General features: G+C 46.7%; 1 protein-coding gene across 3 annotated transcripts in view; it reads left to right on the plus strand.

The window, feature by feature from the left end:
- Positions 1-2908: 2908 nt before the first annotated feature.
- Positions 2909-14340, plus strand: part of ZFP64 (ZFP64 zinc finger protein) — a 74701-nt gene continuing 63269 nt past the window's right edge. The window contains exons 1-2 of one of the 3 annotated variants that reach the window (XM_019726073.3): positions 2909-3115; positions 6434-6673. In XM_019726073.3, coding sequence (XP_019581632.3) covers positions 3070-3115; positions 6434-6673 — 286 coding nt within the window. In that variant the 5' untranslated portion in view covers positions 2909-3069. The remainder of the gene's footprint in view (positions 3116-6433; positions 6674-14340) is intronic. The other 2 variants (XM_019726072.3, XM_019726071.3) reach the window with 2 other exon arrangements.

The raw sequence follows: 14340 nt of genomic DNA on the forward strand, positions 1-14340 counted from the left end.
TACTTCCAACTCACCACCCCAACATGCCTAGAGTATAGTCTCATACTCAGAGTCCAAAATAGCAGCTAGCGCTCCAGCATAACATCCTCATTCCAGGAAATGAAGGCAGAAAATGAAAATGAAGGGGCACATGGCATATGTCAATTGCTATTTTTAGATTGCCTAGAAGTTACATCACAACATTTCATTTACATTAATAGAATTTAGTCATTGAGCTATGTCTAGCTGCAAAGGAGGCTGGGAGAAGTCATTTTCCAGGAAGTCGTTCACTCAGTTACAAATCAGAAATTTTATTACTAAGAAAATTTGAGACAACCAATGTGGGTACACATACAGCAATCTCTACTGGAAATATAATATTATGTGGTGAGTACATATTGATTGGAGCCATGTGAAATTAACATTTCTAAGTTAGAAATAGACAAATAGCAGTTCATATGGTTCATCCTATTATAGTTCTGTGGGGAAAAGTCTAGAAAGACATGCAGTACATAAAGATGTGAATACTGTTTGTCTCTAGTTGGTTGACTCTCAGGTAGCCATGTAATTTTTAAAAATAAGGATCATAATATGTACACAGAAAAAGAGATTAAAACCAGCATGTAAGTTATAATCACATTTTTATAAAATATATGAATACAACATATATATGCATATACATATACAGAGAGAGACAAAAAAATGTATACACATTTTAAGAAAGGAAAAAACTATATTAAAATTACACTGATGTTAACCACTTTGAGCACCTCTTGTAATTGCAGAAGTCAAACGTGACTTGCATTCATCTTCTGTTGTCAATATATATTGAGTATTACAATTTTAATGCAGTTCATATATATACGCAGTTCATATATATATATGTATATATACATATATATGAACAACACACACACAGCTTGGGGAGCTGGAGTAGCATTGACAGGGAAAGGACACAGGCTGGAAATAGCCTATATCTTGATGGGCTGGTGGTTACTCAGGTATGCACATACGTAAAGCATTACCAAGCATTAAAAAACAAATATTGCCCTAAGCTTCAGTGCCTTTCTGGATCACGTTAGCCAGGGATAGGTATACTGAGGGTCATGTAGCAGAGAGAAGCAGGGGCGGTAAGTGCTTTAGATAAGAGACATGAAGTTACCCTGGGAAGTGGACATTCCATGAGGCCCCAGATAACAGAAAGGAGCCAGTTCTGCAAGGACCAAGGGAAAGCAATCCCAGCAGAGGGAGGAGCAGATGCAGAGCCCCAGGGGCAGAGAAAACTGGGCTTGTTTGAGCAATCGCAAGGAGCAGGTGTAGCTGGCCTGAGCAAAGCAGGAGGAGAGTGGTAAAACGTGCAGGGGTAAGACATAGTGGGCGTGGCTAGTTCCTGTCTCCGTGCTCTTGCCTCTGCCAATCAATTCCTCAGGCTGAAATTGCCCCCCTCCTCCCCACCCCACACACATTCAAATATTACCTGCTCAGAGAGGCCTTCCTTGACCATTCCCACAGCTCCTATCACATCCTTGTTTTATGTCTTCTGAGACCGTATCATTATCAAGAAATTACAATGCTGATTTGATCATTTAGTGTTGACTGCTTTGCTAGCCACTAGCAAAGTTCTCTTGTCGTTTGAATCCCCCTTGTATTTCCAGGGGCCGGCACAGTGCCTGGCACATTGCAAACACAAACAAATAGTTGCTGAACAAAGGAACAAACCCTTAAAGGAAGCAGCAGGGACAATTCTATTAATTATGCAAGCCGTATTTGCTATATGCCGGCTCTAGGCCACGTTGCTGATGATAGCTCTCCCAGTGAAGCACAGAGATTGACAAACAAAATCCCGCTTTTATGAGGACTTAGTGAATGTAAGGGGGAAAGGAAAACAGGTAATACACAAGTAAATCATTATCTATCTGTATAGTTAGATAGACTCCAGATGTATAACGTTAGATGGAATAAGTTCTAAGAAGGAAGATGAAGCACAAAGGAGGGAGTCTCCACGCGTTTGGGTGCAGGGACAGGGGGCGGCAATATTAGAATGAGCAAGTCAAGGATGGCCTCTCTAAGAATGTGAATTTGAATCAAAACCTGAAGGTGTCAGGGAGGTTGGCAGGTGGATAGAGAGGGAATAGCTTTAAGTGCAAAAGCTTAGAGAGGGCAGAGGGAGCTTGGGGCTGAAGCTGGAGGGAAGGATAGGGTACTGTGAGAAGAGGTCGGGAGAGCGGACCAATCAGGGAGGGGAGGGTCGACCAACACCTGGGGCATCACCCGCGGAACTTACAAATGCTCACTCTCGGGCCTCACCCCAGACCTACGGAATCAGAAACTGTGGGGTGGGCCGAGCAGTCTGCTCTGACAAGCTCTCCAGGTGCTTGTGTGCACGGTAAAGGTGGCAGACCCCTGGAGAAGGAGGCTTTCGGCGTGTGGTCCCAGTTGTTACTCTTATCATCCACGTGATCACGGTCCTCTTTATTTCACTAGCTGGGCAGGGAGAGGTACCAGTCCAGCGCTCTGCGGATCTGCTGGGCGCTGACGCTCAGCCGGGGTTTCTCCTAAGCCCACCGCACCCCGAGCACCCCCCCCACCCCACCCCCACCAACTACAGCCCGACACGGTCCTCTCGGCAAACCACCCCGGCGACCCGCCTTGGGGACCAGACGCCCAGGGTGGCAGGTGCAAAGGCACCAGGTCCGGGGAGGACAAAAGTGTCGGCCTAGACCGCAGGGGTGCGGGCCGGGGGCGCATCCCTCGCCGCCCGCGGTCACCGTACGCTCCCCGGCGCGTGTGCGCCTTCTAGCTCCCCGGGGATTCCGCGAGTCCCGGGCCGCGCGGCTCCGGCCTCGGGATTGGCTCGCAGCTTCCCCCGGGAGCCGCTGATGCAAAGCCAGGTTGGAGCGGCTGGGCCCGGCCAGCGCCCTCTAGGCAGCGGAAGTGGAGGTTGCATTACATCCGTCCTCCCCGCCTCGCAGAGTTGGGAGAAGGAAGGCTGGGGGTGTGGAAAAATAAAAGGAAAAGTCCTTGCACCATGTAGACCAGCGCCCCCCACCCTAGCACCCCGGCCGGCAGGGAACCTCCCAGTCTGCGGCCATGAACACGAGCAGCGAGGGCGAGAGCTTCCCGGGCTCCGTGCAAAGTAAGTGCTTTTCCGGGCGCAGTGCGCGCTCCGGGGCCCGGGCCCAAGCACGTCTGCGACGCAGTGAGCAGGCCCGGGGCCCCGAAATCGGGGTGACGGCCCGGAGCTGGTGTCTCGGGGACCGCGGCGGGCGCGCCGTGCAGGGGGCGCTGGAGTGGGGGCACCTAACCCGGTACAAGGCGGGGGGCGCTCTCCAGCCTCGCAAGACTCCTACGAAGAGAATGGTGGGGGAGGGCATGCTTCCAGACAATCGCCACCCCCTCGAGACGTTTCCCGCCCCCCAACGGAGTTTGGGGGGATTTGGGGTAACCGTGGCAACACTGGTGGGAAAACTTCTGCCTCGGTGGTCCCAAATCCTTAAAGTCTGGGGAGCGGAGTGTTTCACGAGGTCTGTCTGGCTGGGCTTGCCGCCTTACTGCAAAGCCTTTTCTACATTAAAGGTGGAGCTTTGAATGGGGAACGGAGCCTTGGTCGTTTTCTTTGAGTTTGGGGTTCATTTATATTTTCCTGATGAGGACAGCAGTCCATGGTTTTGCCTGGTGCATTGTTTCCCAAAGTGTGGTCCAGGGACTGAGTGCAAACCAACCACCTGGGAGCGCGAGCGCTTATTTAAAAAAATATAAATAAAACTCTCTGGGCCCCACCCATCAGGTCGGGGAATGGGGTGGAGATGGGGGCCAGAGGGATCTGCCGGCCGGCCTTCCCTGGATGAAACAGATGCACGTAAAGTTTGAGAACCCCTGGCACAAGGGTTTGCAGACCCCTGGCACAGAGTAAGCGCTTAGACTGTTAGCTGTTGCTGTTAACAGTTTGAGAGACATTGGCTCCCCAACTTGGCTGGGTATGCCTTGCATAATTTGTGAAAACCACAGATTTCCCTAAACCCCAGTGCCCCTTCACCCCACCTCCTTTATGACTCATCTCGGAGGTGGGACTCAGATATGTCCATGTTTAACCCCTAGCCATCCACCCCCAGGTTTTTCTGCTGCTGACACAGGTTTGGAGAACTTTGCAAAGATAAAGGAATTCTTTTTGTTGGTGGTGAGCACAAACTGAGCGCAGTGATTTTTATTTGGTCTCAATTACTGCTCACTACCAGCGCAAGAGGTGGGTGTATTTTATCATTCCACATGTTCAGAGGGGCATACTTTCAAGTTCAAATAGCAGACCTCAGTAAGAATCCCACCAGGAGACATGCTGAGGGAGGGGACCCCCTTGAGCTGGACTTTTACAAGCACCATCTCATGTAACCCTCATCGCCAGACTGGGAAGCAGAAACTTCTCTTCTCCCCATCTCATCCTGGGTACCAGTCCTGTCTGATCATTAAGGAATGGTCAGCAATGCAAGTCACCTCCTCTTTCGGGTCCTTGTGTTCCTCTTAGTCCCGTGAGCATCTCAGCAGCTGCAGGGAAGCAGGTTCCAGAGGAGAAGCCAAGTCTTTGTTCCTTCCATCCACTGATTTCAAAGTATTTAAGTACCCAGGGTGCTCTGCTCCTCCCAGCTGAGAAAACGTTCTCACGCTCAGCTCAGAGCATCTCTCCTTAGCACATTGACCAATGTGTATTTCTAAACAGACTGCTCGTCTTCGTTAGACGTGGAGGAAATTGAACACAATGTAAATATTGTATACATTTTCAGAAAATTATGATGCATGGATGCCAACCATATACGCACAAAATAGTTCTCACATTACTTGTAGGCTTGGGGGAAATTGGAAATAACAAAGACCTGATGGTTACTGAGAAGAATATGAAGCATGGAGAACATGAAATAATGTGTTATCATTAAATATATTTACAAATATATTTTAGAGATGTAGTGCATGCTTATGTGATATTATGTGGGGGAGAGATTAGCTTTACAGTACATTATGATCTTAAACAATTTTCAATTAAAGGCAATTTTTAATTGAAGATGAATGGAAGAAAATATTTTGTAATGTTTCTGGTACACATACATGGAAAGATTGTGAGTGTAGAACTGATTCAGGGTCGTGAATATCCAAGGTGGTATATAGATGATGTAGTATAGAATTGTACACTTGAAACCTATGATGTTTCCCCGAAAATAAGACGTAGCTGGACCATCAGCTCTAATGTATCTTTTGGAGCAAAAATTAAGACCCGGTCTTATTTTACTATAATATAAGACTGGGTCTTATATGATACAATATAATATAATGTAATGTAATACAATACAACACAACACAACACAACACAATACAATACAATATAATACCGGGTCTTATATTAATTTTTGCTCCAAAAGACGCATTAGAGCTGGTGGTCTGGCTAGGTCTTATTTTAGGAGAAACACGGTATGTAATTTTATTAACCATTGTCACCCCAATAAATTTAATTTTAAAAACTTTTGAAAATAAGAAAGATTGTGAGTGATTTCCCCCTGTTTCTCTTCCAAATTTTCTGTTATAAACATGAGTCTCCTTATAGTAGGGCAAAGAAAATTTTAAAAAGAAAAATTAAGGTCATATTAGAGATTTATTACTTAGTGGTATTTCTTTAGTAAACATTTACATAGCACTTTCTAATATAATGCCAGGTACTGTGGCATTATATGTTAACACAGTATTAACTCTTGGGAGCATTACCATGGCGAAATAACGTCCCCCTCAGGAATGGATTTTGACTGCAAATCACACAACGGAACTCTGCTAGCCTAATGAGAAGGCTGGAATTGATTGATTCAGGGGATCAGTGAAGTAAAGACTAATCTGTAGGGATCTTTGCATTTTCCTCATAGTTACAACATAGCTGCAGAAGTCCCTAGCATCACACCTGCATTCAAGGCAGAATGTCTCTTCCCTTTTTATCATAAAAGCCAAACTTTCTCCAGCAGCTCCACTAGCATTGTGCTGGAGGGTTTCCCGAGTATGTAGGGAACCAAGATTGTTTAGACTAGGGGTTCTTACAGGGCGGGTGAGGTAGGGTTTGGACACGTGGAAGGATTGGTTTTCCTAATGACTGGGAAGTACAGCTCCCTTTCCATTGGGGTAGCAGAAGGCTGCTGGTCCTTAGAAAGGCAGGTCAGTCCTGCACAGCAAAGACATTTTCCTGAATAAAATGCCACTAGTGCCTCTGGACAAAGAGTTGTTAGGAGCCATCGCATGGGTCTGGGTACATTGCTGCTAGGAAAGAATTGGGGTTCTGTCCGCAAGGAAGGAGAGGGTAAGGGAATGGACCCTGGGCCAGCAACTAGCCGCATCTGCCACCGTGTCCTTTTTTCCTACCCTGACTGGCTGGTGGTGTCATTTCAGGCTGCTTGGAATTAATCTGTGACTTTCCCTTTGTCCCATGGAGTTCCAGGTGGCACAACGGTGCTGGTTGAGCTGACTCCCGACATCCACATCTGCGGCATCTGCAAGCAGCAGTTTAACAACCTGGACACCTTTGTAGCTCACAAGCAGAGTGGCTGCCAGCTGACCGGCACCTCCGGGGCAGCCCCCAACACAGTGCAGTTTCTATCCGAGGAAACAGTACCTGCCACCCAGACCCAGACCACCACCAGAACCATCACCTCGGAGACCCAGACGATCACAGGTATGGCTGGGGGATGGGGCGTCTGTTAAAGTTGGCGATGTCCCAAATGCTTCCTTGGAACTTGTGAAAACTCTAGGTTCCCAGGGTCCATCCTCCTCCTAGGGTTGCTGATTCATTATTTTTAACAAGGTCCGCTGGGCAAACAGCTGCCCAGCCAGCTTTGGAAACTGCTGGGTTAAAAAATTAAGTGTTAGCGGTGATAAATGTTGTCACATGGTAAACAAACAAACAAACACAAACAGGTTTCTAAAACAAAAACCTATATACTAAGAAAAAAAAATACTTGCGAGACATACATTGCAATTAAAAAGAAATGGTTATTTTGGGTGATGGGAGTATGTGTGTGATCCCTGAATTTGCGTTATTTTGTGTAAAGGGACAAAAAACATAAGGGCTTTTTTATTTGTTTTTAAATCTATAAACAAGTGTTGGTATCTTCCCCTCACACACACACACATATACCTGTACTTAAACCTATATACTCTGTCTTAAGGGACCAGACAGATCACTTTAAAAAGTATGAGGTAACTCATTTAGAAGATAGTACAGATACTGCTGGATCCTGTGGGGCCTTGGAGAATATATTCCTTAGCTAAAGGCATTCGCATTTTTAGATTAAAATACATATATTTTAATGTACCTACCAAAGAAGACAGGTTGTAAACATTCCCCTCCCCCCCCAAAAAAGAAAAAGAATCATGTATGTGTTTGCAAATAAAGTTGCAATTTTTCTGAAGTACAAACAATGTATTAAAAAGTCTAAAAACAACTGGAAAAAAATTGCAGCATGTATGCCTAAGGCCAGATGTCCCTCATATACAAAGAACTCCTAAAATCAATAAAAGTAGAGAAAAAGAACCAAGTGAAAAAGTCAGAGGGCATACAAGAGGACACAAAACATGAAATAATGCTTTCTCACCTTAGTAGCTAAAGAAATGCAACTCAAAAGAAGGCTTAGGGTAAGGATACCGCTTTCCTTTTCTCGGGATGTTCGTGATATTTTCCAAGTCTCAACTATTATATTTGAAATCTTTCACATTTTAAAATGTACATAAACACATTTACCCAGTAAGTCCACTTCCAGGTATTTATCCTATAAAACTTAATAAACAAAAGTATGAGGGTATTTGTTTCTAGTATATACTGCAAAGAAAGTGGGACTTCTATATGTATACACACCAAGAGGAATTCAGATAAATACACATCAGAGATTCAGACAGTGAACTGTGACTTCGCCTTGAAAAGGGAAGCTAGATCTGTGTGCATCTGTAGAAAAATTCTCGCGGTAAATGTGAAAAACATCCTTTTGCATACTTACATAGTATTGTATTCAAGGAAAGCTTCTAGAACAGGAATGAGGCAGGTGATGTGAAACAAGGAAGGGTAAGTCGTGTGTCAGCATTAGGGAATGGTGGGGACGGTGCTGAAGTGGAGAAAGCTGCTGTTTGGATCCAGTCAGTTAGATATTTGGGCTTTTCAGAGAAACTGAAAAATGTGAAATGTCCCAAATTTTAAACCTTTTGTGGCCAGACAAAATACATCTGTGAGCCTGAGTGAGCCCACAAGCTTTTTCAAGCTGATTCTCAGTGTTTTCCAAATAGTGAATGTGGAGCTGAGTGGAAAATTTACACCTTATCATTTGTAGATTGGTGTGACGATTGATTTTTTTTTTTTTTTGGCAATAAGCAAAGTTCTGTGGTTGTTTCCCTAATGCATCCACCATAATGATTCTGCTGAGGTTTTTTTTGTTTTTGTTTTTGTTTGTTTTAATTAAAGTTTATTGGGATGACAATGGTTAGTAAAGTTACATAGGTTTCAGGTGTAGATTCTGTAATACATCATCCATATCTCACATTGTGTGCTCACCACCCAGCATCAGTTCTCTTTCCATCACCATATATTTGATCCCCTTTGCCCTCATCTACTACCCCGTTGCCCCCTCTGCTGAGTTTTTAAAACATTGGAATATAACTAACTGATCACCTCACAAACCTTAATGGAAATACCTTGAGGTCTTCCTACTTTCTCCTGAGTTTATCTTAATTATCATCTTAGAGGAAGTCACCAAACAAATGTTAAAACTAAAAAAAAGACCTTAGAGACGGGCCTGCTATGGCCTTCTCATTTCACAGCTGGACAAAGGGAAGCTGCGAATGGGGATAAGACATGGCCAAGGTCCCCCCACAAGTTCAGAACAGTCCTGGGACTTACATATTTCAGCCCTTACCCTAATGGTCTTCTCCCTGAAGATTTAGTGTTCTGTGTCCTGTCCTCAAAAACAGATGCCCGGTAACCCCCCACTCTGGGCGTGAAGCCTATAGCACGATGCCCCAGAGTGAGGGGCTTCAAGGGGGGCTTCACACTTTATTTGTGACCATTCTGTCTTTCTAGATTCTGAGCCTTTGCTGATGCTGTTCCCCCTGCCTGAAATACCTTTCCTGCCTTTGCCTGGCTGATGCCAGCTCAGCCTCCGGACTTTAAGTTTCATGACGCTCTACATGCAAAGGATCTGGCTTGATCTTGGGACACTCCCTTCCCATCCCCTCTGAATTGCATAATGAACATCTTTCTGCTTCCTGAACAAGCCACATTTCCTGTAGCCTCAGAGCCTTTCTATGCGTTGTTCCCTCTGCCTGGAACTAACTTAATTCTATGCATGCATCAGAGCAGAGCTTAGGCATTTCAGCAAAGGCCCCTTCATTGACACCACACACACACACACACACACACACACACTTCTCCCAGACCAGGTCAGGTCCCCATAATCAAATGCTTATTTGCAGGACAAACTGAAGGTCTGTCCCATCCCTGAACCATCAGCAACATGAGGTCAGGGGCTGCCCCCCTCATGTTCCCCACTGGACCCCCAGCACCTACAAGGCACTGGGCACAAAGGAACTCGTTCTCGGTTGAGTAAATGAACAGCTGCCCAGATCTGACACCTGCCAGGGAAGCTGACCCGACACCAAACAACTGTTCCTTCTTCTGTCCTCCTAGTGCTTTGCTCAGAGATGTCACCGTCCTCTCCATGTTCCCGCTGCCCTGCGATCATTCCCTCTTGCCATGCCTCAGTTTTGCTTACACCCTGCACACTCAGGTGAAGTCCTCTCTGTGCCCGGCTCAAAATGCCCAGCTGAGTTTGGCACCTACTGGCACCCACTCCGAGCCCCCAACATACACTGCTGAACGTGAGTCCCGGTCTCATACCCCACAGCCCTAGACGGTGGGCAAGTCACTTCCCGTCTCTGATTAATATTCCTCATCTGTAAAAAAGAGCTATAATAGTACCTAATACTATTAGATAATAGAATTGCGTGCCTAGTACCTAATGTCTTTGGGTGGTTGTGAGGACTCGGGGATAATCCACATAAAGGACTGGGGCAGAGTAATTGGGCCCAATAAACGACCGCTTTTATTAATGTACAGATTAATGAACAGGTGATGAACGGATGGATGGTGAGATTTGCAGTGGGCAGCTTCTCTGCCCGACTCAGCTGCTCTTTCTGATTGTTCCTCTTTCAATCAGAAGCCACAAAACAGGCAGAATCTTGCTTTTTTTCCCCTTTCTTTTACATTATCTAGTTTGGTTTTTTGGGCCCAACTCCCCCCGAGCCTGGGCTGCCATGTGCCACTGGCGGCAGTTCCCAGACCTGCCTATGGACCAGAGTCCCAGGGGAGCTTGTTAAAGGTACCGGTGCCTGAGTGGGCTCCACCTCCTGAATCTGGATCTCTGGGGGTGAGGATCACGCATCTGTTTTTTTAACAAGCTCCCAGGAGATTCCGAGTCTCAACTGGGTTGGAGAGTCACTCACCGCCCAAGGCCACCACCCGACCCAGCACTGGCAGATTTCTCCAAATACCCTCACCCAGATGTTGCGCAGACGTAGTTGTCGTTCTTTGTCCCTTGATTCAGCTGAACCCTTCCTCACTCCGCTCACAGGTCTCCTCTGTGTCCAGCAATAGTTGGATGTAAGTAAAATTTATTCTCTGCCTGCCAGCTTTGCTGCCTGTTGTTTCACGTTTGATTTAAGAACTTTCCTGTAGGAGCAGTAAAATTAGATGGTGATGCTGGTGGGGGAAAAAAAACAAATTAGCATCTCAGATGCATTTTCGAAGTTCATGGCTTAAGATCAAGGGGCTTTGGAGTCAAGGCCCTGAGTTGGAGTCTAGGCTGCATAGGACATAAGGAGCCAGCCATGAGACCGTGGCACGTTACAAGGATTCTTGGAGTTTCATTTGTAATGTGGGGACAGGAATACATAGAAAGTCTGGGGTCCTGAGCCAGACTGGGATGAAATCCTGGCTGTAACCACTTGCTCACCAGGTAACCTTGGGTCTCAGTGTCTCCGTTTCCCCAACTGTAAAATGGCTGTAATGATAGTACATAGTAGTCACTTTGGAGGGTTCTAACCAGGATTTAGTGGCTCATACGTGGAAAACACTTAGAGTTGTCAATGTTAGCTCGTATTTACTGAGTCGGGATGTGAGAAGTAAATGAAACACGGAAAATGTTGACACGGGGCATGGCTCACAGCACACCCCTAGCCAACATTCGTTGAATTGATCCCTTGACCTAGAAGGATCTTCCGCTCCCCTTCTGGTTGATTCCTATTCTTCAGGTCCCAGGTTAAACGTCACCTCCAGCTTGAAGGTAACCATGATTTCCCCCAACCCCCTATCCTTAAGTTAGGTTTTTCACTGCTTCCCCACCTAACACTTATCACAGTGGTCATTAATCAGTTATTTGGTGACAAACAATCTTTAGTTATCCAGAGCAGTGACTTCAGATAGTGCTGGGGGTCTGGCAGTGGCAGCAAATGCAGCAGCAGCTATGCTCTGATGGAGAGTGGGAGGGCCTATGGGCAACCAGCTGAGCAAGGAAAGCAGCCCCGACAGCCAGCAACCCTCATCTGCCAGGTCTCGGTGTTGCCAGGAGCTGGACTGGCCCCCACAGGTAGGCCATGCTGTTCTCCTGCTGAACATAAACAGTTTCACGGAACATCAACATGAGACACGGCCCCTCTGTGACTGTGGTAGGACAGAACAAACACAAGAGCCACAGAATACCCAGCATCCCCTCCCCCACTAATCTGAGAGACGGCTGCTTCCCTACCTATTACTGCTTTCACCTTCTCTGCTTTTCGGTGATATTTATTAAGATATCAAATTATGGACTTTTCCACACTTCCTGTCAGCTTCCAATGCAGACTTCCTTGAACTCTCCCTCGATAACATTTAACGTGAGCCCCGAACTATAAGTCCTTTCTAGCACCCTCTTACTGAGATGCTCCACCGTTCCCATGGTGTGAGAGCTCCCCCGATGCAATGAGTAAACTTATTTAACTACCAGTGTGTCGCTGGTGGTCTGTGGCCAGAGGACATTGACATAGGGCAGACCCAGCCCACCCGTTGATTTTTGAAAGCCTTAAGAAAGACTCTGAAGGCTCAGTGGCCTGTGGGGCATAGACAAGTGGTTTAATTTCTAGTTTACTAGACCGCTTATCTCCCTGCAGGCGGGGACCTAATTAGTCTTGTTTTCCTGCCACCCAGCACCAGACCTGGTACAGCACAGACGCTCAGTAAAACAGTTACCGACTGACTAGAGGAAAGGGCAACGATGAGGATTAAATTCGTTAATGGGCATGAAGCACGTGGCCTGGCGTCTGCCCCACCATGAGGACCCGGCGAGGGCAGCTTCAGGACTGGTGTGTGGCAGCTGTTGGAGCCGAGAGAACGGAAATGTTCGCTCATGGAGAATTCCAGGACCATGGGCAGGGGAGGAGGGTTTAGTTGTAAGACATTCAAGCCCAGCCACCTTTGAGAGCACAGCCTGATGCAAAGAGTTCATGCAGCGGATTGGCCCCAAGGGGAGAAAGCCAGGGGGAAAAACTGTGAGTGAGATCGAGCATATATAATCAGTCTCGAAATTGAAAGACTCACCTGCCTCTGGGAGGAAGATGGTAGGAAGGGGGCATTTCCTCCTGGTGGCCTGGGGGTGGGGCAGCTCGAGGCAAGATCTGGTAACAGTGGCTAGAGATGACACAGGAGCGTGTGGTAGGAGTCACGCTTCATCCCTGGCCTTTATTCTGAAGGAGCTGGGGAGGCATTGAAGGTTATGGAGCATGGGAGTGATTTACTGAGACAAACTTAATGATTTGCCAGAAGGGTCTGGCAGCAACAGCTACACTAATAGTGAATTCTTACGTAGTGCTTATTAGGTGCCAGTCACTTTTCTAAGGACTCTGTATGGAGAAGTCCTTGTCACAATCCCCAGGGGAATACTGAGAATTATTATCCCCGCTGTACGAATAAGGAACTAAGGCACAGAGAGGTTAAGTGACTTACTCAAGATGACAGAGCCAGAAAGTGGCAGAACTGGGTCTCAAACCCAGGCTGCCTGGCTGCAGAGTCTGTGCACTGACCACTCCACAGCGTCCGTCAGCAAACTCCTCCACAGTGTTTCTCAAAAGAACCGCCTGAAGCTTCAGTGACAACGCCGTCACCCGGACCCTGCCCAGGGGATAACATCTGGGGTGGGTCTGAGCCTCCAGTTCTCACTCAACCGTGTCCGCAGGTGGGGAAAGGGACAGTTTCTCTTTGTCAGGGAGGAAATGCTTCCCCCAAAACTCGAGATCTTGCTGACTAAGATGGGACACGTGCCCAGTGCCACTGTCGTGGGGCAGCTGGGCCAACAAGGAACTAGGAGGAGGGCTTAGCAGTGGAATCCAGTCACCAGGGCGCCTGTGCAGAGCCACACGCCTGCCCCTGCCTTGTCAGACTGGACTAGAACAAGAGTTCTCAAAGCTGGTGCACAAAAGAATGACCTAGAAAGCTCATTAAAAATAATTATAAAGACTCTACCACAATCTCTGCATCCAACTCTCTGGTACATGATCAAGTTTGAAAACCGCTGGATCAGGAGAAGGAGAAGAAAAGACGGAAATCCATCAGTGTCTGGCACATAGTAGGTGCTCAGCAGATAGATCTGAATGAATAAGTGAACTGAGCCCTGGAAGTGGGAAGGAAGGGTGGGGGTGGGGCATGGAACAGAAACTCTGTTCCATTTGTGGTTTTAGTTTGATTTGTTTTTTTTCCTGTTTGGTGAATTCCCAGTATAGTGCTGGTTAGTTTTCTTTTACTGAGGAATGAGCCTGTAACAGACCTTTACTTTGGGTATCGTTTAAGCCAAAGAGGAGATTTTATTTAGAAGGATATAGGAAATAACTGAGGACTAAGGGCAGGGATGCAGCTGGATCTCAAAGAGGCTGACACCAAAAGCTAGAAATATATCAGGGCTCTCGAGATGCTCACAGCTCCACCTATAGTCTGAGGACCATGAACACTGCCCAAGAGCTTGTTAGAAATCCAGTCTTAGCCCCACCCAGAACTACTGAATCAGAATCCGCGTTTTAAAGTGATTCCAAGATGGTCGTGTGCATGCCACAGTTGGTGAAGCACTTTGTCCTCGGAACAGCTCCCAAGGTTTAGGCCTTCTTTTTTCAGAGAGAAAGTCCACACCAAAACGCAGTATTTTAGTCCTAATTTCAGGGTAAGCGGATCTCATTGGCCCAGCTCCTGTCAAGTGTCTGCTAGAACGGTAAGGTCTAAGCTCAAAGGTCACAGCTAACATCCCCCTTTTGCTGGCAGAAGAACTGGAGAGCAGAGAA

Source organism: Rhinolophus sinicus, chromosome 13, assembly GCF_057876585.1.
Source record: "Rhinolophus sinicus isolate RSI-liver-muscle chromosome 13, RSI-T2T, whole genome shotgun sequence".
Classification (NCBI taxonomy): Eukaryota; Metazoa; Chordata; class Mammalia; order Chiroptera; family Rhinolophidae; genus Rhinolophus; species Rhinolophus sinicus.